Source organism: Nannospalax galili, unplaced genomic scaffold (genome assembly GCF_000622305.1).
Source record: "Nannospalax galili isolate Female #2095 unplaced genomic scaffold, S.galili_v1.0 scaffold127, whole genome shotgun sequence".
Taxonomy (NCBI): Eukaryota; Metazoa; Chordata; class Mammalia; order Rodentia; family Spalacidae; genus Nannospalax; species Nannospalax galili.
This window is the reverse complement of record NW_008360326.1, coordinates 2,349,725-2,374,559: the sequence shown is the minus strand read 5'-3', so window position 1 is coordinate 2,374,559 and position 24,835 is coordinate 2,349,725. Positions and strand designations below refer to the sequence as shown.

Below are 24,835 nucleotides of genomic sequence, written 5' to 3'. Positions count from 1 at the left end.
TTAGAACAGTAAGTGGCCCATAGCACAAATATACTTAAAGGCAAGAGAGGCAATGTCAGCAGAAACACTAGCAAGACAGTAAAGATACAGATGACAAGATGTGGGCTTGGAGAGGATAACTTTCCCACTGTCCCTCACCCAGCACATGGGAGGATCAGCACTGAACACAGCAGTCAAAGAGTGTGACAGGGCTTGGCACACCATGAGTACTCAATAAGTTTTAGCTCTTGGTGCTTATTTTTATCATTGTATACCTAAAAGTCTCAAGTAATATGGGAGACAGAAGGTTTGTCAAAGAGTACCTGGTCCAGGACTTCACAAAGTGAGTCTTATTCAACCTTCCTTCAAAGAACTAGGAGTGGGTCTTCATGGAATAGGAATTTCTGGATTGAAGTCAGCATGGGAATGAGACACACTTCCCAAGTGATTCTGATGCAACCTTAACTCTCAGAAACAGTAATTCAAGGTGCAGAACCCATAAAACTACAGTCACCAGCCAGGGGGTGACAGAGCAGGTATTACACTTGGTAAATATCTTGCTTTTGTGCTTTGTAAGGGTCAGGCACCTAGGGCAAAGATCTTGAACACTGGGAAGTAGCGCATCACACCAGCCCATTTGCACTTGCAACACAGCTGCTATATCCCTTAAACACTCTAACGATACATTAATTACAGTGAATCAAATTTAATTTTAGGAGAATTTCACCACAATGCCTTCAAAGAGCATCATGAGGGTTTTTCACAATTGAGGCTAGTGTGTGTGTAAGGCCCATGGAGGACTGACCCAAGGGGGCACTTCAGTATTTTCCCCTTAACTTGCTGATGATTTGGCTTGGTTTCTGGGGTAGAAAGAGAACATAGTGACCTAACATCCCTGAAACTTCCTGAGAAGTGTGGTGGCCTGGAACCCTGGAAACAGGCCCAGCCCACTGTATGCAAATAGCCCAATTCTAGCTACTCAGTGTTTATCTAAATTATGTTTTCCTATTGAGCCAAGCAGAGGCCTGAAGCCAAATCAGCCTTTAATTTAGCACTTTGGTAATGATGGTGATGGTAATGATAAATTATACAGAAAGACAAACAGACATTAGATTGTACATTTAGGCTGTTAGAAATACACATATAATTATGAATACACACATTAAGTATGACCTTTCGTCCTGACAACCCTCAAGTCCTGTGGTTTGTTTACTATGCAGATCATGTTTGACTTCACAGAATTGGATGTTATTTAAATTCAATTATTGTGAGGTTAAGCTCTTCTTTCTAATAGCGGTTGAGTAAATTTAGAGGCAGTTACAGGGAATAGGTATATTTATCTTATACCAGTTAAATTAGTGGGAGAAAAGCTCTGCAGGAATAAAATAATGACCATGATAATGAAAATCACAGTTCGGAGGTTTGGGGTTGCTCTTGGCTCTTTTTTGAACTCCTTTTGTTTTTGTTTTGTTTTGCAATGATGAACAGATAGATTAGGAAATTTTCCATGAAGATAGAAGTCAATTATATGTGTGAAGCTGGTTCATGTATGTCTGTGTGTTTGTGAAAGTAAGCTGCTGGTGTGAGACTAGGCCTAGAAATAATTTTGCAGTTAATTGGATTCAGTGTAGTGTAGATAACTACAACTTATTAGGGCTTTAAATCTTTTACTTAGTAATAGAGCTCTTTTTTCTTTAGATCATCTTGTCTCACAACAATTCCTTATTTCTTTCTGCCATTGTTGACATACTGTTGATCCCTCGAAGCCAAGATTTGGCCTTGTCCTCATTGAGAAAGGGAACTGGGAAAGGAATGTATAAATGCCAGGAATGGGTGGTAGAATGAAAAGACTGAAAAGGCTTTCTTCCCCAAACAGAGCAGCTCATATACTGTCTAACACTGTGTACATAGAGTTGGGGATGGCTTCTCTTGAACAATAATGGAGTCTCAGGCCATGGAGGATTTTTGGAGGTCACCGTGCTGACCAGCCTGCCTCCCACAGATAAGAGCAAGGCTCTCTTGCTATATTGTAGGAAGCAGGAATCACACTCTGTCCCCTTCATCCTTCACAGTCTTTGCTGGCAAGAAGGCCTTCATAATAAGTCATTTTATCTTGATCCTGATGCCAGAATACATTGCCCTCCCACACTCTAGAGAATGAAGGAATGTTGCCTGCTGTCCTGATGGAACAAGTCACTGGAATTTTCCAGGTCATCATAGCTTTTAACTTCCATGTACTCACTCTATTTAGGCTCCTCCTTTGACTATTCCCCTCAAGCCTCATCCACAATCCCACATTACAACTCTATAAACAACTGAGCGATAGTGTGGGCCCATGATACTGTTTGTTGTACCTATCTTCGGAGCATGTGCTATTGATAACCCTTACTGTTAGCTGGTTCCCAGAACATGAGGGCTCCCCAGGAATGACAGACAACAGTCCCTTACTTTCCCTGTCAAGTCAAATACTTGTCATCATAGGAAGTACTTAGGTTGGACACTGGGAAGTTGCTATCTTCTCTGGCATCTTTTCTCTCTTCTCCACAATCCCAGTGATCTTATTTTTGTTTGTTGTTGTTTGGTTTTGGTTTTTTTAAGATATGGTCTCATTAAGTAGCCCTGGCTGACCTTGAATTCATGGAGATCTGCTTGCCTTTGCCTCCCAAGTACCAGGGGTTAAAGGCGTGCACCACCACACCTAGCCCAATGACCTTAATTTTACTCCTATCCCAGTACAGACTTTTACCCTGACTTGGAAATTTAGATCCTGTGAGTCTTGACAGTGGAACATCTATAAGGGAATTGGATTTTCCCTTGCTATTAGAGATTCCTTCTCAGAGCAAGCTTTGGTGAATTACTTTGCTTATGAAATGCTTTTGTCTCTTAACTTTGTCTCAACAAATGTGTCCTTCCCACTAACCATGGAAGCTTGAAAAAAGAGTGAAAAGGAAGTAAAACCTATCCTGACCCTTCCACCCACATAGACAGCACAGACATCAATTAACACCCAAGGAAGTGGCCTGGAACTTTCTTAATGGGGAGCCAACAAAGCCATCTTTTGTATCAGCACAGAAAAATTAAGGGTCTTCAAGACAGCCTGCTATGTGTAGAAGAAGAGACAAAAGGCAAATGACACCAGTGTAGGCAGAGATGATTTGGGTAACTGAGGCAGTCTGATGGACAGAACTGGTTTCTGGTTTCAGAGCCCTATTCTTCCATTTTCATGAGCACATCACAAACTCTGCATGGGCATCTTCATTTGTAAAGTGGAAGCAGTCGTTATTAGCCTTACTGTGTTGAGGTAGCAGGTGGTATAACCCTGTAGAAGTTCTACAGTACTGTGAAGAGAGTGACACATAAGAGGAAGAAAGGAAGGAAGGAAATTAATCAACACTTCAAGGAGGGGAGAAGATGGACTTAGAAACAAAGAAATTTGCTAACCTCTGCTGTAACCCTTCCATTTTAGCCTCCATTGAAGTTGAATCCTGCATCAGGCATGGAGCTAATTACAATCTTACTATCTTGCTCCCCCGGTTTCATAGATGAGCCATTTTGTTTTGATTAAACTCTCTCTAAAATTTTCCTGCTATCTTATGCAATCTCAGACCCCTAGGTACCTCTCCATCTTCACTCTAAGCTCACAACTTTTTCACAGTTTTCCTAGAAAATAGAAAAAAAAATCAGAAACAAGGCTTACCAAATTCACAAATACTTGGTTCTCACCCAGCTTGATCCATCAACAATATCAGACAAGGCTGATGACTCCCTGTCTCCTTAACATGCCTCGTGCTACTCCTTGGCTTTGGAGCATCATGCGCTCTTCTCATCTGGCTAACCTTCCTTTCTTAGTTGCCTCTGCTCTCATGTTCTGACTTCTGAACATGGCAATTCACTTCCTCAGGCTCAGCACTAGTGCCCCTTCCTGCTGTGACTTACACTCACCACTTTGGTTGTCTTATCCAGGTGGTGAATTTAAACATTCTCCATGTCAGTGATTCTCAAGTTATATCTGATCTCTGCTCCAAATGCCAGCTAACCCACACTGCAGAGCTTGTTTGCCATTTCCATTTGATAGCTGATGGGCTGACACCTCCACAAGTGAGCTCCAATCTTTCCTCCCAAACCTATTTCTCATCAGTCTTTCTTGGCTGAATTACAAGCAATTGCCCACCCCTCCCGTTGCTCAGATCAGAATTGGTGCCATCCTCTACTTTTCTGCCTTGCTCACATACCATATCTAACCTACCAGTCAATCTTGGCATCTATTTCTGTAAAATATACCAAAAAACTGATCATTTCTCAGGGTTTCTACTATTACTATTTGGCCTGAAGTGTGATTGCCCCCTGCCTGGATTATTGCAATGGCCTCCTGTCTCCAAATTCTGTCTTTATTTTCCTCTCATCTGTCCCCAGTAGAGCAGCCAGCATGATCTTTTCACACATAGTCAGATCATGCTACTTGAAGGAGGTGAGAAGATAGACTGAGAGATAAGGAAAGTCTCCGTAACTCTCTCTGCTTCAAACCGTTATGATTCATCACCATTCATAAATATCCAGCCCTGAAGAAAGCCCGTCTGATCTGATTCCCCACATTTGATCCCTTTTTCGGCCTCTTCTATTCTCTTACTTCTCACCCACTGGATCCCAATAAGCCAGCATCTTTCATCTTCCTGGAGCATGCCAGGAATATTTCCACCTCAGAGCCTTCACACTTGATCTTCCCTCTACCCAGAATGTTTGGCTCCATATATCTGCACAGCTAGCTCCTTTGCCTGTTTCAAATCTTCACTCAGATATGCCTTTTGAGAGGCCTTCCATAACCATCTGCATTAGTTACTTTTTTCACTACTGTGACAAAACACTTGACAAAAGCAATTTAAGGAAGGGAAGGTTTTTGTTGGCTCAGAATTCTAGGGCATACAGTACTTCATGGCCAGGAAGACATGAAACCACTGATCATTTGTATCCAAAGTCAGCAAGCAGAGAGATGAATGCTGGTGCTTAGCTCCTTTCTCCTCTTTATCCATTCTGGGACCTACATCATGGGATGGTGCCACCCACATTGGGGATGGGTCTTTCCTCCCCCTTTTTGGAAACAACTTAATCAACATACACATGGTGATTCTAAATCCAGACACACTGACAATGAAAATTAGCCGCCACACCATCCTATTTAGATTTTCAGTCCATCGCCTCCCTCCGAGTCCATTTCCCCTTTCCTTGCTTCTTCTCATAGTACATGACAGCATATGTTAGTTACACACAATTTTCTTGTTTATCTTATTTATTGTCTTTCTCTACTAAGCAATTTTAGTTCCATTCATTGCTTCATGCTTATCCCCTAGAATGTGGAAGATATGCAAATATTGAATGGATAAAGGAATTATTCAACAAGACTTAGAGAGGTTAAGCAAGTTGCTCAAGGTCACACAGACTATCAGAGCCTGGATAAACCCAAGACTGTGCAGGATTAGAGCCAGGCTCTAAAGCCTCGTATGAGTCTCAGTATAGGAAAATACCTATAAACCATACCCTAATGCTGGTGTTTTTATTGTTTCCTTCTTTTGATCTCCCAGAACAGCAAACTCTAGCCTGGTGCAGGGTTGCCTCTGCTACACTAGGCTAGATATAATTCTTACTGTTAGGTGACATGGATGGATGGCTCTGAGTGAATGTAAAAGTCTTGGGCTTACCTGTCATTGCCATGGCAACTAGGTAACCTAAGGACTCCTGAAGCCAGACCTTCAGACTGAAAGAGGCAAATAATGAAGCAAGTTCAAAATAAGCAAAGCAATCTGTGAACGGAGAAGTACTAGAGTGCTGCAACCGCAACTCGCTGTCATTGGTAGAAGAGTCTTCATCCTCTTCTGGATTCCTCCTACCAGATCGGTCACAGCCAAGGCTGGAAAATCACTTTGTCCTGTTTCCTACCCCTAAGAGCACTGTGATGGTCTGCCTGGCCAGCATCTCCAAATAAAAGGTCCCTGGAATGCTCTCAGCATCCTGTAGTAACAAGGACAGTTCTGGGCTGCAAGTTGCAAGTACTGTGTCCTGATCCCTTACCCCAGAAGGACAAGACAGACTCTCTTAGAACATCCTTTAATCTTAACCTCTCTCTGTGGCTCAGTAGACCCTTTTCTTAAGGTTCTTGCTTCTTCCTTACCTATTTGACTTATTCAGAGTGACAGGAGGAAATAGAATTGTAGTAGACAAAAAAACAAAACAAAACAAAAACCTATGGATTAAAGTCTTACAGAAATGTGAGTTAGGGGGCTGGAAAGATGGCTCAGCAGTTAAGAGTACTGGCTACTCTTGCAGAGGACCCGGGTTCGGTTCCCAGAATCCACATGGCAGCTAACAACCGACCATAACTCAGTTCCATGGGAATCCAACACCCTCTTCTGACCTCCACAGGCCCTGCACAACACGGGTGCACTTAAACACACATACTGGCAATATGCTCATACACATAAAATAAAAATATAAATAAATTTTTTGGGTGTTTTTGAGACAGGGTCTCCCTGTAGCCCCAGCTGTCCTGGAACTCACTATGTAGACCAGGTTGGCCTTGAACTCACAGAAATCCACCTGTCTCTGCCTCCTGAGTGCTGGGATTAAAGGCGTGCACCACATGGGCCCAGCAACTAAAACTTTTTAAAAAAGAAATGTGAGTTCGGATGTAATTTAACAAGAGGACGTACTTGTGCTGGGGACTGTGTCAAGCACTTTGCATGCTTGATCTCATTTAACTACCCTTTAAAGAGTTAACAGTTATCCATACCAGGAAGTAAAGAAATAGAGATGTAGAGAGGTTAAGGAGCTTGTCTAGCCAGTAATGGGGGGTGAGACATTCAAAACCAAAGTGTGTAGTTTCTAAAACACACCCTCTTAGCCACTCCCACACACTATGCCTTTTGGAAGCCAGGGGATTGGAAAAGATCTAATTTTTCTTGTCTGGTCCTTCCCAAAGCCCCGGACAGATCACTGAGAAAGCATTTGATGCCCTTTGCATTTAGTGAGCCCCTTTAACCATTGGAGTGTTTTGCATTTTGTAGACAAGTTCATTATAATCTTCCCTACCCAAAGGGTGGGGCCTTGGGAGCTGAGCCAGAGACGCTTGTCTTTCCCCACATCCTGGAGCCTGTATCGTTAATAAACATGCCTTTCCCATGTGTGCCCAGTGCACCTAGTTGTTGGGGTATCAACAAGCAGCCCAAATCCCAGAGGATTTTTAAAATGATGCAGTGCCAGACTAGGGGTGGGTAATAACACAGGAAGAAGAGACAAGCCTGTAGTTGGCCATCATGGGAGATTCAACTAAGGGGCCTGAGATGGACCAGAAATAATCCTCCCTCTCCAGGAAAAGCAACAGAGAAGAGACTCACAGCACAAGTGTGGTCAGGGGGCAGTAACAGGGACACTAATGTGGTGAGTCTCAGAAGCTGATGTCAGTCAGAAAGTCCTGGCTTATTTTCCCCATGTCACTGGCTGGCTCTGTGAACTGGACTTTAGTCATTTCATCTTTCTTGTCTTCTACTGGGAGAATTTCTATTGGGAAGAGGATGTCCATTTTAATTTCTGCATTACACAATTTGAACTTGTGTGTATGTGTATGTGTATCCAAGCATATGTATTCACATGTGTGTGCACATGCATGTAGAGGTCAGAGGTCAATGTTGGGTGTCATTCCTCAGAATCCAATCATCTTATGCTTTGAGACCCAATCTCTCAGTGAGACCTGGGGCTTTCCATTTTTAGGCTAGACTAGCTGACCAGTGAGACCTAAGGGATCCTCCTGTCTCTGCCTCCCCATTTATGGGATTACAAGCACGTACCACCATGCTCTGCTTTTTATGTGGCTCCTGTAGATGGAACAGACTCAGGTCCTCACACTTGTACAGCAAGCACTTTACCAACTGAGTTATCTCCCCAACTCCAACATCCCCTTCATTTTAGATGTTGACGGAGTTTATTAAACAGAACATGTTGTTTAACTTGAGTCCATTTTGCTGCCAGTTATTTCCACTGTTAATTGTTCTTTTTCTTTTTAGAGACAGGGTCTTACTATATAGCCCTGGCTGGCCTAAAACTTGCTACATAGACCAGGCTGGCCTCAAACTCACAGAGATTCACCTATCTCTGCCTCCTGAGTGCTGGGATTAAAGACCATGCCTGGCCACTTCTATTGTTTTTGAAGACACATGGGTATAACCAGAAAATGATGAAGCTTCTAGGCTAAGGCAGTTTAGAAGTCCTAACCACTAAAAAGATTATAGCTGTCCTCATAAGGTACATAAAAAAATGTACTAAAGTGGGCTGGAGAGATGGTTCAATGGTTAAGAGCACTGGCTGCTCTTGAAGAGGACCCAGGTTTGATTCCCAGCAGCCACATGGCAGCTGAAAACCATCTAAACTCCAGTTTCAGGGGATCTGAAGCCCTCTTCTAACCTCCTTGGGTATTGCACAACACAGGTGCACTTACATACATGCAGGCAATACACGGATACACATAAAATAAAAATAACAAAAAGTATATACCAAAGTAATCTGTATAGCACTTATACAAATACAAAGGTTAAAATAGCTTCTTCATGAATTTTTTGGCCTCTAAAATCCAGGATCTCTTTTTCTCAAAAGATATAAGGTTTCTAAGAGTTTTGGTGCCCTTATTTACTAGTATCTGTCCTGCTAGAAGCAAGTTCCTAGTTCCTGCTCTACCTATTGAGTTGTCCAGTGTGAATGTGGGGAAAATAACAAGTTGCTTCAGGGGACACACCTCTTAGCTCTGGTCTCTGTCCTTTAGTCCAGCACCAGGACCAGGTCAAGCCATGTTCCCTCCTTTCATAGGCTCTGCGGGCTCTAGTGAGACCTTACCGTTGGTCCCCATCCAGAGTCTTTTCTCACAGCTGCTGGTTGGGAAACAAGCAATATAGACTTTCCTGTCACTCGGCACCATTGCCAGGGACCGGAAGTAATGTCTTTTACCTGATCGGCAATTTGACATGGCTGCTTAACAACCCGATTAATCAAACCTAGCTCATCCTGTTAGAATTAATGAGCGTAGGAAATGCCATGAATAATGAGGACTTCTGCCCCTCCCCCAGCACCTCTCTCCACTCACCCCCTCCCATTTTCTTCTCAGAGTCACAGCACAGCAGACAGTACTGTGCATCCTTCAACTTTGCTGGGTGTGGGGAGTGGCTAGCTAGCAATGTGTGCATCTCTTGCCTCCTCGCCTCTGCCAGGCATCACAGATGCTTTTCAGGAGTCTAAGACTGGCCATGTCCTAGAGAGCTAAACCTCTTGTTCATCAAATATGCCTATGCTCAGATGCCAAAATTAGATTGATTGTCTAACTGTACTAGGCACTGCACTAGGCACTAGGGGTGCAACGATGTTTAAAATACTGCCCTCTGAGTGTGTCACACTGCAGTGACCTGGACACAAATGGGGGGGGGGTGGCATGACAGGAGGTTGGGAAAGGCTGCAACCAGGAGGAGCTGTCAGTACTAGAGGAGCAGAGTGGGGAACTAGGTGAGGTTTTTATGGGGATGAATATCTGGGTATCTCTGCTACCCAGCCAATTCATGGTACAAATATACATGGAGCTCCAGGTACTGCAAAAGGTACTACATTAACCAAATGAGCATGGTTTCTATTCTCACAGAATGGGCATTGCAGGAACCTAAGAAGGTATTTGTTTTATATTTCCATTTATTCATTCAAAGCACAAAAGGTTGCTGAGTGCCTTCTGCTATAAAGCTTGGCACCAGAGTCAAGAGGTACAAAGATATAAACCTCACCTTTGCCTCCCAGAGCCCTTCAGAGGGCAGATAGGTATATGAATAGATCTTTGTGTTCATGTGCTAAGTTCTCTCAGAGGGATATGCTGAAGTCACTCAGCACAGATCAAAGCACTGAGTTCAACTTAGAGAAGAGATGACTCCTTGTAGGAGGTGGCATTAGAACATTTGGAAGACAGATTAGCAGTTTGAGAAGTAAGCCAGGTATGAAGGCACATTCTAGACTTCATAAAAGCCAAGGTTAAGGGTTTTGGTATAGGAGTTGGAATCTGTAGTCAACAGTAAAGACTAAATAATATACAAGATGGATATGTGAAATTTAGAGGCCAGAAGATCCTGACTTTGCTTATTTGGGGTTGAGAACAAGACATGGTTTTGTGAAATATTTAAATAAGAGGGGTGGGCTCAAGTGGCCTTATCCCAAGAGATGTTCTCATCACAGGATTTAGGAATTGGGTGGTGCATGGGTCCTTTGATAGGAGTGATACAGAAGAGCTGAATCCAAAATAAGGAACGTGGGATGGAGAGTAACAAAGGAAGAAGCCATGAGCAAGGCCAGAGGGAATGCAGGGCACAGCTGCTAAAGTCTCTGGGAAGATAAATGAAGGAGCAGAGTGGGTGCAGATTTAATGAGCAAAAAGTGTGGACCATGAGTTAGGAAGGAGATGAGAGAGTCAAGAAAGGGTGAGGGAGAGAAGAGTACTGGATGAGACTCATGGAGGCATTTGGGGGCCATCCTATCAGGTAAAACAGAGACAGATTTCAGTTGTGACTGTCTGACATGTCACAGGGAGCTCTGGAGAATGAGCCCCACTCTGCAATCCACTCACAAGAAGTTTACAAGAAGTTTCAAATCCTAACACCTTTCAGCTTGGTCATGGCATTTGCCTCCTAGCTCCCAAAGCTCCTGGGCTAGTGTTTTGTCTCAGAGCTGGCTAGAAAAACCAAGGTCTTCATCAAAGGCTTCAGTCCAATCTCCAGGATCCCCAGGATTCAGGTCTGCCATACATTTTTTTTTTTCCATCAAGGATTCATCATGGAAGGCTTCACTAAGAGAACTTAGGTTTCTATTTGTTGGTGTGCAAGAGAATGCAAAGGCTCGAGATCAGAGTTCTGCAACCTATAAGAATCTCTCTACATTCGAGCAAAGTGACTCTCAAGACATAGTTTAAGACTGTTCAAATCAGGCTACTGAGAGATTTCCATAAAATTCCCTCTGGTACTGGGGATATTGCCTAGCATGTATGAGGCCCTGGGTTCAATCATTGGCACTACGAAATAAACCTACCAGAATCCCTCATCTTTGGCTGTCTGGAAATGATGTGGCTGCCCTCTTTTTGATCTGAGTTCTCCAAATCACTCCAGTCTCCACAAGCTGATGTCCTTCACCTGCACTGCCTCTCCAGCCCTGTGGGTATTTAAGGTTGACTGAGTTTCTAAAGAGAAACTGATGGAGCCTAACTCATCGTTGGACTGCAAAAGGTTTCCATGGAAGTCCTAGGTCCTGGCCAGTTTATGAAGTATTATCTTGTGTCTCACCAGGTAGAAGGAAGGTCTCAGAACTGGGAGTTGAGCCTACTGAAGCTGCTTGGCTTCCATGGTAGGAATGCTGGATGCCAGGCCTCCTCGGTAGATTCTGGTACCTCCAGACAAACCCCGAGGTACCATGGAATGGCCTTGTCTGGCCGATGGGGCGGCTCAGACCAGGGTTTCTGTATCCATCCACCTACCTACTGCCTTGCTGGATTCAGGCTCCAGGCTTACCATCTCCTTCTCTTTCCCTGCAGGGAGAGTTGCTGAGTCCATGCCGCTGTGATGGCTCCGTTAAGTGCACACACCAGCCATGTCTCATCAAGTGGATCAGTGAAAGGGGCTGCTGGAGCTGTGAGCTGTGCTACTACAAATATCACGTTATCGCCATAAGCACAAAGAATCCTCTGCAGGTAAAGCCAGGGCTGCCCAGTAGAGGCTCTAGAGTTTGAAGCTCCCATAGCCCCTGCTTTGTAGTGGGGGAATTACTGTACCTCAGATTCAGGGCGGCTTGGAGCTCAGGAGAGGCCCAGGCAGGAGGGTATGAGAGATCATGTTTTCTCTTAAGTCTAAACAATAAGAGGAAAGGATAGTCAAAGAGAAAAATAAATACACAAGGAGAAGTGTCAGAGGAATCAGATGGAAGAGAGGGACTAAAAGAAAATGGGTAGGTTAATAAGAAGAGGAAAGGAAGAGGAGGAAAGAAGGGATAGGAGAAAGGAAGCAAAAGGAAGGGAGAGAAAGACAGGAAGGGAGGGAGAGAGGGAAGGGAGAGAGAGAGGAGGAGCAAGGAGGGCACAAAAGCAAGGGAGGGAAAGAAATGAGAAGAAAAACCAAAGCCTTGGGAAAAGACAAAGTGAGAAAGATGAATGGAAGTCAAGGGCTGGGACCTACTTTGGCTTCTGTTGCTGAGATCAAATACTGACCAAAGCCAACCTGGGGAGGAAAGGGTTTGTTTCCTCTTACAACTCCCAGGTCACACTTCATCCCTGAGGGAAGCCAGGGTAGGAACTCGAGGCAGGAACCTGGAGGCAGGAGCTGAAGCGGAAACCACAGAGGAACCCTGCTTACTGGCTTGCTTCCCCTGGCTGGCCCAGCTACTTTTCTTTATATAGTCCAGGCCCGCCTGCCCAGGAGTAGCACTCCCCACAGTGGGCTGGGCCCTCCTACATCAACCAGAAATCAAGAAAATGCCCCACAGATATGCCCATAGGCCACTCTGATGGAGGAAATTCCTCAATTGAGGTTGTCTCTTCCCAAGTGACTTTAGTTTGTGTCAAATTGACAAAAACTAACCAGCTCAGGCTGGAAAGGAAGAAATGAAGGCAAGAAGAATCGGTGGCATTTTTCAGGCTTTAATGTGCATTTCATTCTCCTGGGGTCTCGTCAACATGTGGATTTCAGTTCTGAGCAGGGTCTGAGCCCTGTATTTCTAACAAGCTATAGGGGATGCTTCTGCTGGCCCACAGACCACACTTCCTGTGAAAAGGGACAGAGGGAGAAAAATGGAGAAGAAACAGGAAAGAAGGGAAAAGAAAATGCAAGGAGATGTGCAGTCAGGGAGGAGGAGAAGGGACAGAACACGAAAAGACTACTGTGAAGGGCAAGAGCAGCCAGGGCCCGGGCTACAGTGGAGACCTGCCGGACAGATTCGGACAGAACTCAGAGCTCATTGACCCACACTTTCCCCTCCTACTCTCCTGACATATCCATCTTGCTCCTAATTTTCTGGCAGGCCCAGTGCCAAATCAAGCAGTTTGCTTGTGGAGTGTGTGGACACACACACACACACAAAATAGACAGACAGACACACAGAGTATTCTGCTTCTGAAAATACCTCCACATACACATGATTAACCAATTAAGCTGCCATGCAATCACTTAGCCCGTAAGATGAGGGTGGAGAACCCAGATGCTTGACAGTTCCCCCTCCTCTGTGAGTGGGGCAGAGAGTCACCCCTGCAAGCCCTGGCAGGGTATAGTGATTATCCTGGGGTCTTTGCATGGGAGGCAGATAGAAACACCTGGTAGAGGTCTCCATAGGGCACGCTCAGAAATGAGGGGGGGCACCAAGGTGAGTGGGCATTTCTGGCAGGTGGCGTCAAAAGTGCTAGGCATCTCAGCCATCTTGATGGTGAGCCCCTCCCAGTTGCTGGTTCCATTGTCAGTCATTCATTTGAAATCTTGACGTGTCTTAAAACAGCAGTGCCACACAACAGTTGATTCCATGTCCTCTGGGTGCATCAGAGGTCTCTGTGCATTAACACCCTCCTTCCTTTGCAGCTGACTCGAGCCTCAGGAAAGGTCAGATCTCAAATCTATGAACTCACCCCAAGTCGCCCCCATCTTGGTTTTGCCTTTCATTCATATAATGAAAAAAAATCATTCAGGTATAACTTTTTTTTCTGGGGGTGGAAAAGGTTATTCTAATCCTATGTCAGATAAGCAAATGACAGTACTGGCAATATCGGTCTCTTAGTCTCTTTTCAAGTTACTATCCTGACTTCAACTATGAGCTTCTAGACACTGGGCATCCCTCTGCTTCTGTTGGTCCTCGGAATGCAATGGTCTGTGCTCAGTAAATGCCAGTTCACTTTTCCATACAGAAGTAGTTTGACCTAGAAGCATGGTTGTGTATTTGTGGCCTAAATTGTCCCAAGTGTGTGCCCTGAGCTCCTCTGGCCTAGCTACATGTGTGACAACTGTCTGATCAGCTACAGTAGGCACCCTCTGCTCCAATAGCCCAGCTGGACTATTTGCAGTAGAAGTTTGGGTGGCAGGTTTGACTAGAAGCCAGCAGAGTAATGGATGGGGATCTGCTATCAGAGTAGGGAGGTTCCTTCCCAGGTCTCTTGGCCCCCTCACCTTCTGGTTCATGCAGCATGCAAAGTTGTAAGAAATAGCACAACTATTTACTATGGGACATCATATCAGTGACCTTCCAGAAGCAGTGTTTTATCTAGAAAAGCTATTGAAAAAGGAGTCACAGTTTTGTGGGTCTCAAGGCTCCACTGACTGTTTCCTATTCTTTGCTACCTCTAAACAGCAATTTCAGTAGTCCCACCTTCTCCAAAGTTAACCATGACCAACTGCCACCCAAATATATTAAATGGAAAATTTCAGAAATAATTCATGATTTTAAAATACCATGTACTTCTGAGTAGTGTGAGAAAATACCATGTCTTTCTGATCCATTCTACCTAGGATGTGAGTCATCCCTTTGTTTATAGAATCCAAGCTATGTATGCTGTAGTCACTTAGTAGCCATCTTGGCTATCAGAGAAACTGTCATGAAGTTACCACAGCCTTTGGATATAGGGTTTACTGCTATCTGAGGTTTCAGATATTGATTCAGGGCCTTGAAAGGCATCCCCTCAGATGAAGGAGGACTATGGTATTAATGAACATTTAGTTAGTGCTTGTTAAGTGCCAGTTAGTGTTCTATTCACATATATTATCAAATATAACTTGGAAATAACTCAACAAAGTGTGTACTGTTATTATTCCCAATGCACTTGGACAATGGAGGCACAGAGGCATTTGTGAACATAGCTAACAAAGTGGTAGAATTCCTGACTGCAACAGGAACCCTGACTCCTGGGTCTAGGCTCCTAACCTCTACCCAGGCACACTTAGACTAACCATGCCTTGACAAGTTCGTATGTAATTTTGCTGAAACATAGTAAAGAACACCCTTCAAAGTCCTGGTTTGACATTTAACTTTCATGATACTCTATGAAGTAGGAGGGACCAATTACTTCCATCTTTACAGAAGGAAAAATTGACAGTCTTCATGATTTATTGATTTCTTACTCATACTTAGCAAGTTTTAGAACACAGTTCAACTGGAATTGGGTCCTCTGACCCCTTGCTTGGTGCCCCTTCCTAGTTTAAGGAACAAAACATCTTATCTTCGCAGTCTACTCCTTTGTATCTCCACTCACTGATGCTGCAGGACTGGGGTTTACAGGATGGAGAAAAGCTCATGATTTCAGAATAAGAACCTCATTTAGAATGAGATACCAGGGTTCCAGGTGTTTGGTGGCACCAGATACCACTGATGTCCTTTTCCCCTCCCGGCCTTCCTGTGAGATACTAGAACACTCTGATTCTCTGCTCTCTCCTTGAAATATGCCCTCTACGTCCATGGAGGCTCACATGGGACAGGAAGGAGTTCTTGTCCACAGCACCCCATGCTCCTCCTTCTTCATCATGCTTGACTCTGTGGACAGGGGCCCTGTCAGGCTCGTTAGGTGGCTTGGGGCTGGTAGGAACTTTGGGATTCTGGAGGAGCAGAAGATGAGGGTTATTGGTGCCTCAATGATAGAAATGAAATACTCACTTGTAGTGCATGAGTGGGTATGGGGGCTTGTTTCTAGTTTCCCCTCTATACAAAGATCCCAATACAATCACCATAGTGCCCTACCAGCACCACCACACATCATCCCTCCTGGGCTTATAATGTTGATTCTCTGCTTATTCACTGAGGAGGGAGGAAGGAACCTGTCAGGCATCTGATAAAAAAACTCACCTGTGGTATGCATACGTGGGTCTGGGGGCTTATCTCCATGAGAAATGAGAGCAATATACTAAGGAAACAGACCGATCCCTCAGAATCCCTTCCACTGCAAAGCCAAGCGGTTATGTACTGAGTTTGAATTCATAAGAGACCACTGCTTAGACATGAGCAGTAGGTGGGGAGAGGAGGCAGGGCAAAGAAGAAAGATTAAAATCATTCCTTAGCAAACCTATCTTGCCCAGTTGAAGACAAGGATAAGGCTTGCCTCTGAGGTTAGAGAAAGTCAGTTAGAAACCTTTTACCAGGCAGTGGGGCTGGCCCTGGAAAAACGTTTATTGGAGATGAGAGAAATCTGTATGATAAGGCAAATTCCTTTGTTATGTGTAACCCTAGGCTAGGAAAGCACTGGAAAATTTAAAGGCCTAATACCTTTTAATAGGATGAAATCTGTGTAATTAAATGTTAAGGCCCATATCCTACATTTGGACGAGAAGAGCAATGTTTTCGAATGGTTACTATTCCATGGAGGCTACTGATCGGTCTTATCTGGGCCATGGATGGCAAGAGAAGAGAGAGGGTCCCTGTTGGCAGGTGGAAGGCTGCAGTGCTTCCTGGGGGTGTTCCCTACAGCACATTATGCAAATCCATAATGGATTGCATATGTAAATTATTAGGGCTGTGTGTTCCCTAGGCTATGGACATCTAGGGCAAGGGCTTTCTGTGGTTTCGCCCAGTGTTTTATCTCTAGCACCTAGCATAGTGGCCAGGTACTTAGAAAATAGTCAAGAAATATTAGTTGAGTGAAGGCATTCTAAACTAAAATCCAACTCATGGCTCATTTAGGACAGTATTACATAGATAAAGCATAGAATAATAAAATTCCAGAGCTGAAACTTACCCACACTCCAGCCTTCAACCCAATCATCAATGCTGCTCTAAGTACAGTGTTTTGTTTTTTTTATTTTGGAAAGGAAGAAAATCAGTGTTAAAATAGTCAATGTATTATGAACAGTTTCCTTATCTCACTTCCATATCCTGTGTCCTCTCCTTGTCTGTCAAATTGGTAATCTCTAGCATGTGTATTAAATGGTATGCAAAGCAGACAAAAAAAGACATGTGCTGTCTCGGCCCCCATTAGTGAGAAATCAACTGTGTTGTTCTAAAAAGAATATTCTGGGGCCTTGGAATAGTATCCACACAAGCATGTTGTTATCTGCTTCTCCTTTGCATTTCTATATCTATCAAAATCAAGTACAAGGGTCTTCTCCTCATCCATGCCTGCCTGGAGTCCCTCCTTATCATAATGTCTGATCATTTTGTATGACATCAAAAATACAATGTAAAGCTGCAAACTGCCCATTGTTGAGAAGCCCTGATTTAAGTTCTATATCAGAGGTGAACTTCTAGAGCAGAAGAGTGGGGGGAATGAGATGAGGCCACTCAAGCAGCTAATCTACCACTCTCTCTTCAACAGTGGCAGGCCATCTCCCTGACCGTCATCGAGAAGGTTCAGATTGCAGCTGCCATCTTGGGTTCCCTCTTCCTCATTGCCAGTATCTCTTGGCTCATCTGGTCAACCTTCAGTCCCTCAGCAAAATGGCAGCGCCAAGACCTCCTCTTCCAGATCTGCTATGGGATGTATGGCTTCATGGACGTGGTGTGCATAGGTGGGTCTGGGGGCTTGTCTCCATGAGACATGATGAGCTATGTGCTAAGGAAATGGATAGACCTTTCAGGATCCCTGTTACTGGATGGCCAAGGAGAAGTGCACTGGCCTTGAGACCTGTAAGTTTGGGAGAAGCCACAGCTTAGACTTGAGAGGTGGGTGGGGAAGGAAAGGAGATGGGGCAAAGAAGGAAGATTGAAATCTTTCCTAAGCAAAATCTGTCTTTCCCAGTTGAAAACAAGGATAAGGCTTGCCTCTGAGGTTCATCGGCCTCAGGTAGGGTGTGGAAGGCTTCTTCTTAGTCATACGCCCTACAAGGCTGTCTATACATGTCTATAAAGCAAAATACCCAGTAGTAACTATGAGATCTGCTTCTCTCTCTCTCTCTCTCTCTCTCTCTCTCTCTCTCTCTCTCTCTCTCTGTTCATTTGGGTAAGATGTATGTGTGTGTGAGGGTTTGTGTGTGCACAGTACCTGTGTTTGTATGGGTGGCGGTCAGAGGACAATTTCAGGTGTTGTTCATTCCTCAGTTGTCTTCCACCTTTTGTTTGAGACAGGGTCTCTCATTGTCCCAGCACTTCTCCATGTGGGCCAAAATGGCCACAAGCCCCACCTGTCTCTGCCTCTCATCTCAGCACTGCTGGGATTGTAGACATGCCACCACACTTGGGTTTTTACATGCATTCTGGGGATCCTTACACTTGTTAGGCAAGCACTTTTACTGACTAAGCCATATCCAGACCCTGCCTTTTTATTTTTCTATAAGCCTATTCCAGTGTCCTAAATTTCTCGAGTCCAGTGGTTTTCAAACTATATGTAAGGCTGCAGTTCCACACACAGCTCCAGGAGCCATCTTTGGGAGATAGAATTCTGCACAGACAGGCTCTGCCTCACACCTCCTTTACCATAAACTTCTGGACTTTTTACATATTACAAATAAGATTTTGTTCAAAAGGCTTTAGTGTTAGGGCTGGAGAGATGGCTCAGCAGTTAAGAGCACTGACTGCTCTTGCAGAGGACCCAGGTTCAACTCCCAGCACCCAGTTGGCCGCTACAAACCGTCCTTAACTCCAGTTCCAGGGGAATCCGAAGCCCTCTTCTGACCTCCACAGCATTGCATGACACGGGTGCACTCACATACATGCAGGCAATACACTCATACACATAAAATAAAAATAATAAAATATTTTTTTTTAAAAAAGGCTTTAGTGTTTTAGGAAAAAGTGGGGACCTACTACTTTAGTTCCCGCTTTTTGCCTTATCCAATCTTCAAATCAAAGTTACCCCTCTTTTCTACCTTGGTTGGTAGCAGGCTGGGTACGGATTCTTTCAACAGATGGTTGTGGTTGTTTACTACGAAAGCTTGGTCCGTGGGAGTGAGAAGGTGGAAACAGCCCTGGTTACCCTGGTTACTCTAAGTGAAGTGAAGCATGCTTTAGCACTGTCCAAACATCCTCACCTGTAACTCTCATTGAATCCTCAGGTCACAGTCCTTTGAGCATAGAAGGACTATGGTGGTCTTCTCTAGTATGTGTATTACATCACATAGGCTACATTGCTCTGTTTGGCAAGAAAACATTTATTGGCTAGACTTTGGCTGAGATGCTGGTGATGTGAATTTCTCTGAGATCCTTTAGTATTGGGAATCAAAAAGGCCTGGAGACTAGCATGCTGATCACAGCAGCTATGGACCAGTAATGCCAGACCTTGTAAAATTATCTGAGCCAATTTATACTGCCTCTCTAAGCTAACTAATTCAATATATCAACACTGGATTCAAGAGCTTTTAATTATGGTATCTAGACAATGGGAGAAACAGTCCAGGTGTGGAAGACTGTGGAAGAGGACTGTGAATAGGGAGTATTTCTAATCTGCTCGCCCCTCCCAACAAACCCCTTTACTACCCTTACTGAGGTTGTTGATGCCAAAAGCCAGGTGTGTCTCCATATAGAGCATTGCCATGGCTCTGGCATAGAATGGGGAATAGAGGATAGTATCCTTTCTCCAGCTGTCCTTTGTTCTCCTTCAGGCAGGTGTTAGGTTAGTCCTGAGGTGTGCTTCTATGAGCCATTCCTGTCCTGCAGTGTATTAGTTAGCTTTGGCTTCAGTAATAAACAGTTCTACAGAATCATAGTCCTGGGACTAGAGAGATGGTTCATCAGTTAAGACCACTGGCTGTTCTTGCATAGGACCTGGGTTCAATTCCCAGCAGCCACGTGGTGGCTAACAACCATCCATAACTCCAGTTCAAGGGGATGTGAGGCCTCTTCTGGCTTTCTCAGGCTTTGCACAACATGGGTGCACTTACATACATGCAGGCAAAACATTCATACACATAAAATAAAATGAATAATTTTTTTAAAAAAAGAATCACAGTCTCTTACAATAAATATTTATTCCCCTTATGGGCTTGTGAGATGACCAAGGCTTTGCTGGGCTTGGCTGTGTTTAGCCTCAGGCTGAGCATTGGGCCTTTTCCCAGTGTCCCCTCATGTTTGAAGCCAGATTAAATGAGCTGGGGCTACTGGAGAATGCTCTTTTCCTAGCCAAACCAAGTGTGGGAGCACAACAGAGCTGGCTGAAATTTGTAATGCCTCTCAAAGCTTCTGCTCAGACCTAGCACACTGTCCCTTCTGTCCATAGCCCATTAACCAGAGCAAATCACCAACAGGACCAACATCAGTGTGGCTATAGGGCAGGAAGTATACTTCCCTTCTCTGTGGGGAACATCAGCAGGAGAGAGAAGCATAAATACCACCTGGCACTCAGGGTTTCACAGAGTTGAGGACCAAATTGAACAGAGATGAGACCATGCAATCATTCAGGATAACTCCCTTTTTTTCATAGCTAAGAGAATGAGGGCTAAGAAAGGGGAAGGGATCTGCTCAATGTTCTTGGCTAGGATTAGAAGCAAGGTCTCCTGAGTCACAGTTCAGTGCTCTTTCCATTAGTTAATGGACAGAATAACTACAAGTGCCACCTGTGACTTCAGGTGCACCTGAGCCTACTCACAGAGAGCTCGTGTGAACAGCCCAGCTCTTTGAGGCTCTGAGCCCTCCCTATCCTGGTACTCTTGCTTTGGTTTATGTGGAGCTATGATCTCTACTGCTCCAAACATGTCTCTCTGAGGAGAGATATTAAAATCCAGATTATCATTCTCTCTCTCTCTCTCTCTCTCTCTCTCTCTCTCTCTCTCTCTCTCTCTCTTCCTGCTTCATTCTGGGCTCCCCGGTCTCTGCTTATTTCTCCTGGCCCTCTTCTATGTCTCTAATACACATGTGTCATTCAGATCTCCAGTTTCTGGGAAAAGCCAAGTATAGTGAATATTGAGGGTTTTCATTTCTTCCCTGTTGAGGGGTAAAGGAATAGAAAATTCCTGGATGTAAAGCCAGCCCTCAATCTATCCATTCTGCACAGACAATCCAGTGACAGTGTGGGAAGCTGACATTAGATGGGAAGGGAATGCATAAGGAATCCAGAGGCTTTGGGGCAGTTCCAAAAGTGATCAGATAGACTGGCATGTAGACTATCTCACCTTTAAATCAGACTCCTAGATGGCTCAGCAGTTAAGGGCACTGACTGTTCTTGCAAAGGACCTGGGTTTGATTCCCAGCACCCACATGGCAACTAACAACCATCCAGGGGATCTGACACCCTCTTCTGACCTCCATGGGCATTGCACAATGGGTGCACTTACACATGCAGGCAATATACTCATACACATAAAATAAAATTTAAAAAAAGGAATTCAGACTCCTCTAACATTTTATTGGTTATAATTGAAGTTAATTCCATTTCTGAGCATATCTCTGTGTTCAAAAATTATTCTTCTCAGTTTTCAGATTGTGAACCCCTGATCTTGAAAGTTTTGTCATAGGCAGACTTGAGCAGGAGAGTAGGACTCTTGTTCAGTTTTCCTAGGACAGGATGACTGTCCACAGGAGAAAATGCTATGATATTAAATAAAACAGAGAGTGGCATGTGGCCTAGGGAAGGGAGCAGGAGGTGATAGACAGCAGTAGGAACTCACAAGTAGATTCTTGTGGTTGTGTCCATTATGGTTTTCATTGTGGTGATGATGACCAGTGGTGATGATGGTGGTTTTAAGGAAGAAATTCGGTTTCAGTTGTTCTTCCTCTGAAGTGCCTAATAGAAGGAAAATTGCTACACTGGTTGGGTGTAAAAACGTCTGCCTTTTAGAGTTTTCTGGAGAGAGGATCAGGTGGAACTGCAATGCTCACCAAGGATATCTTTATTTCCAGTCTCAAGTAGTCACTCAGATTAGCCAGAAAGCACACTTGTCACCAGTCTAGAGAATGTAGGATGGCAAGTCAGGCTTACTTCTGCAGGAGCATCCTTGCCACACTCCACACATCCTTCCTAGCCCAGTCTCATCTCTTGACTCAAGAGCAACCTGAGACAGTTTCCAGGGGCCCCTGAAAATGTTGGTTGAAATAAAATGTTGAGTAAAAGAATACATATCCTTAGTCCCAAGCTCCTTGAATGAAGCAATGTAACACCTGGATTTAAAAATAATTTATGAGGAGAGAAGAAAACGAGCCTAGCACTGTATTAGCTCAAAAAGGCTAAGAGAAGAATCAAACCATCTGCTGCTGTGAGTTTCTCTATTGTCCCTATTTTCCAGACATCATGAACAATTTGTTCCCTAAGACTACTAAATGACAACAGATAGTAAGGAATACAAGTAAACTTTAAATAGTCTTGATGAATCTTTAAACATGTATTTACCTTCTGGTTGGAGTAGTGTGCCAAGGGAGAGTTCATGGGAGTGGAAGGAAGTCTGGGGAGATACCACTGGAAGCCAAGTGTTGATGCTGTCTGTCATGAAACCAAGAGGAGGTGAGACGGGATAGTCTGCTTGCTGCTCATGAAACCATGTCTATCTCACTCATGGCTACCTTTAGCCAGCTGGCTTCTAGGACCATAAGTCGTTACTGAAAAAACCCAAAGCAAAGACTCTCCCAGAGAACGGTCTTTAGTTCTCATCAAAGGACTTTTCCTGAAGTAGTAACCAGGGATTTCCGGGTTCTTCATCATAGCAACATACCTCCAGGGTTGAGGTCAGTGACTCTGGAGTTGATCATATGAATGAGTTATGTATTTCATGACAAAAGCTGGCCCCAAACACAAAGTATCTTTTGGCTTAGTCTTAAACTCCTAGACCAATGCATGCTGCTGTGAAAACCAAATGTAAGTTGATGAGGACACAACAAACCAAAAAAAATCCCTTGAAAGAAGTGATGAATATACAAAAATTCTCAAAGATCAGCAGGGCAGGGATCCCTATTTCACAAATGAGTAAAAGCTTTGAGTAATTGTACTCTAGTTTACAAGCTAAGCCAACTAAGGATGAGACCATAAACCTCTGACTTAATTCTAGGGCACTTTCTACTGCCTATTTTTTTTTTTTTTTGATTGCCCTATGAAATTGGCGATATTGCAACACAGGAGGCAATATTGAGGGAGGCAGGTTGAAGGGAAATTAGCCCAGTCATAACCACCAGAAGCAACTGGAAGTTCACAGGGCCCTATTTGTTCCTCTCTTGTGTTCAAGGTTCAGGAGGTTAGCCATTGTTGCACCTTTTTTTGTTGTTGTTGTTGTTCTTTTTGAGACAGGGTCTCCCTGTAGCTCTAGCTGGCCTGGATTCACTATGGAGACCAGGCTGGCCTCGAACTCACAGAGATACGCCTGCCTCTGCCTCCCAATTGCTGGGATTAAAGGCATGTGCCACCAAAGCACCTTCTTTTTTAAACAGTGCTGTTTTCATATCAGTGGCGAAAGAGGCTTCAGAAATTCTGATGAAATTTGTATAGTTTATTTTCTTATGATAATCTCTTGTGAAAGGTATTTGAGTTAGGGAAAGCTAAGTGCACTGATTAACATGGACTTGGGAAATCCATTCATACAAAAATATTGAGAGGACACTGAGTACACACACTGAAACACCTGCTCATGGGATTTTATATCACGTGGAGGAGGTGGAGGAAGGAATCACTGACGCTCAGAAAATCAGGGCTGGTACTGAGGTCTGGATACAAAAGTGAGTCCCAGGAGGATGAACCTAGGTCATAGGGGCTTGAGATGATTGTGCCCATTCCTTCAATAGCATTTATTGGCTGCCTTGTTTTGTTCCCCACATCAAGAAATGTTATGAGAGACAAATGAGACATTCCTTCCAAGAGCTCAGAGTCTGCAAACACACTCCAACTCGATGGGGAAAGGTATATGTAGAGGCAGAGAGGAAGGCAGAGCAGAACATGGGGCTATTGACTCTACTTGGGAACCCCAAGGAGGCTTGGTGAAAGAATCCTATCCTTGTAATAATCTCAGCAGGAAGGTGTAGAGATGACCTTGAGACTCACATAGCATGTAGAATTGATGGAACTGTCTGGACCCCTTCCCAGGCAGTAGGAGCCTAGGGCTCTGGCGAGAGTAGGAATAGGTTACCAGTGCTAAACATGAGAATGAGGCAGATAGTATAGAACAAAAGGGATCCAAGGTTATACTTTGTCAAAGATACCAAAACAAAAGAACCATACTAAGCTTAAGATCCAGGCAGAGGGGCAAAGGCCAGGTCCTAGGCCCAGAGTCTACAATCAAGAGAAACACATCCTTGTAGCCTACAAGGATTGGAAAGCAATGCCAGAGAAGATTTCTTTCAGGGAAATGAAAGGAAGAAGGCCTTTCATAGTATACAGGTGGCCCCTTCCTATGAGGTAAATGAAGATGTTGAGGGCTTTGGGCCAGTCCTAGCAAGAGCTGGTGGTTGATTGGAAAAAGGGAGAAGATAAGGGAGGGCAAGAAGCTCTAGTATATGCTCAGGATTCTGTTGGAAGTTGAATAGGACTTGATCAGATTTGGAGGTCAACAGTAAGAGCCAAAGCTGTGGGCTTTGATGAGCTAATATAGGAAGACTGTCCAGAGAAGATGTGACTAAGGACAGAGGAGAGGTTATAGTAAACATTTAAGGGATGGATGGAGGCAGAATGGGAACTGAGGAGGAACTGGGTCTCTAATCCCAGAGTGTGGGGGGGGTGGGGGGGTAGTCTAGACTGGCAGGAGTAACAAGACGGAATGATCTAGAGCCCAGGGCCATACTTTGTTCAGTTTCTTGTTAGCCATGTGTCCTTGAGTGATCTGTACACCCTCTCTTTGCTTCTCTTTCCTCCTCTGTGAAGCAGTGTAACAACAGCATCCCTGGAGGGTTGTTGAGAGGAGGACTAAGATGGCACATGTAAAGGGTAAGCACTCAAAAATATCAATGACCAGGGTCGGAAGCACTTGATCAGAGTGAAGTCCCCTTTACTCAGCACTGA

At 44.2% G+C, this 24,835-nt stretch overlaps 1 protein-coding gene across 2 annotated transcripts in view; it reads left to right on the top strand.

Annotated features, from left to right (window-relative positions):
* Positions 1–24,835, top strand: part of March4 (membrane associated ring-CH-type finger 4) — a 112,322-nt gene that overhangs the window by 76,259 nt on the left and 11,228 nt on the right. For both annotated transcript variants that reach the window (XM_008825684.1, XM_008825683.1), the window contains 2 exons: positions 11,570–11,725; positions 17,306–17,498. In XM_008825684.1, the coding sequence (XP_008823906.1) occupies positions 11,570–11,725; positions 17,306–17,498 (349 nt within the window). The remainder of the gene's footprint in view (positions 1–11,569; positions 11,726–17,305; positions 17,499–24,835) is intronic.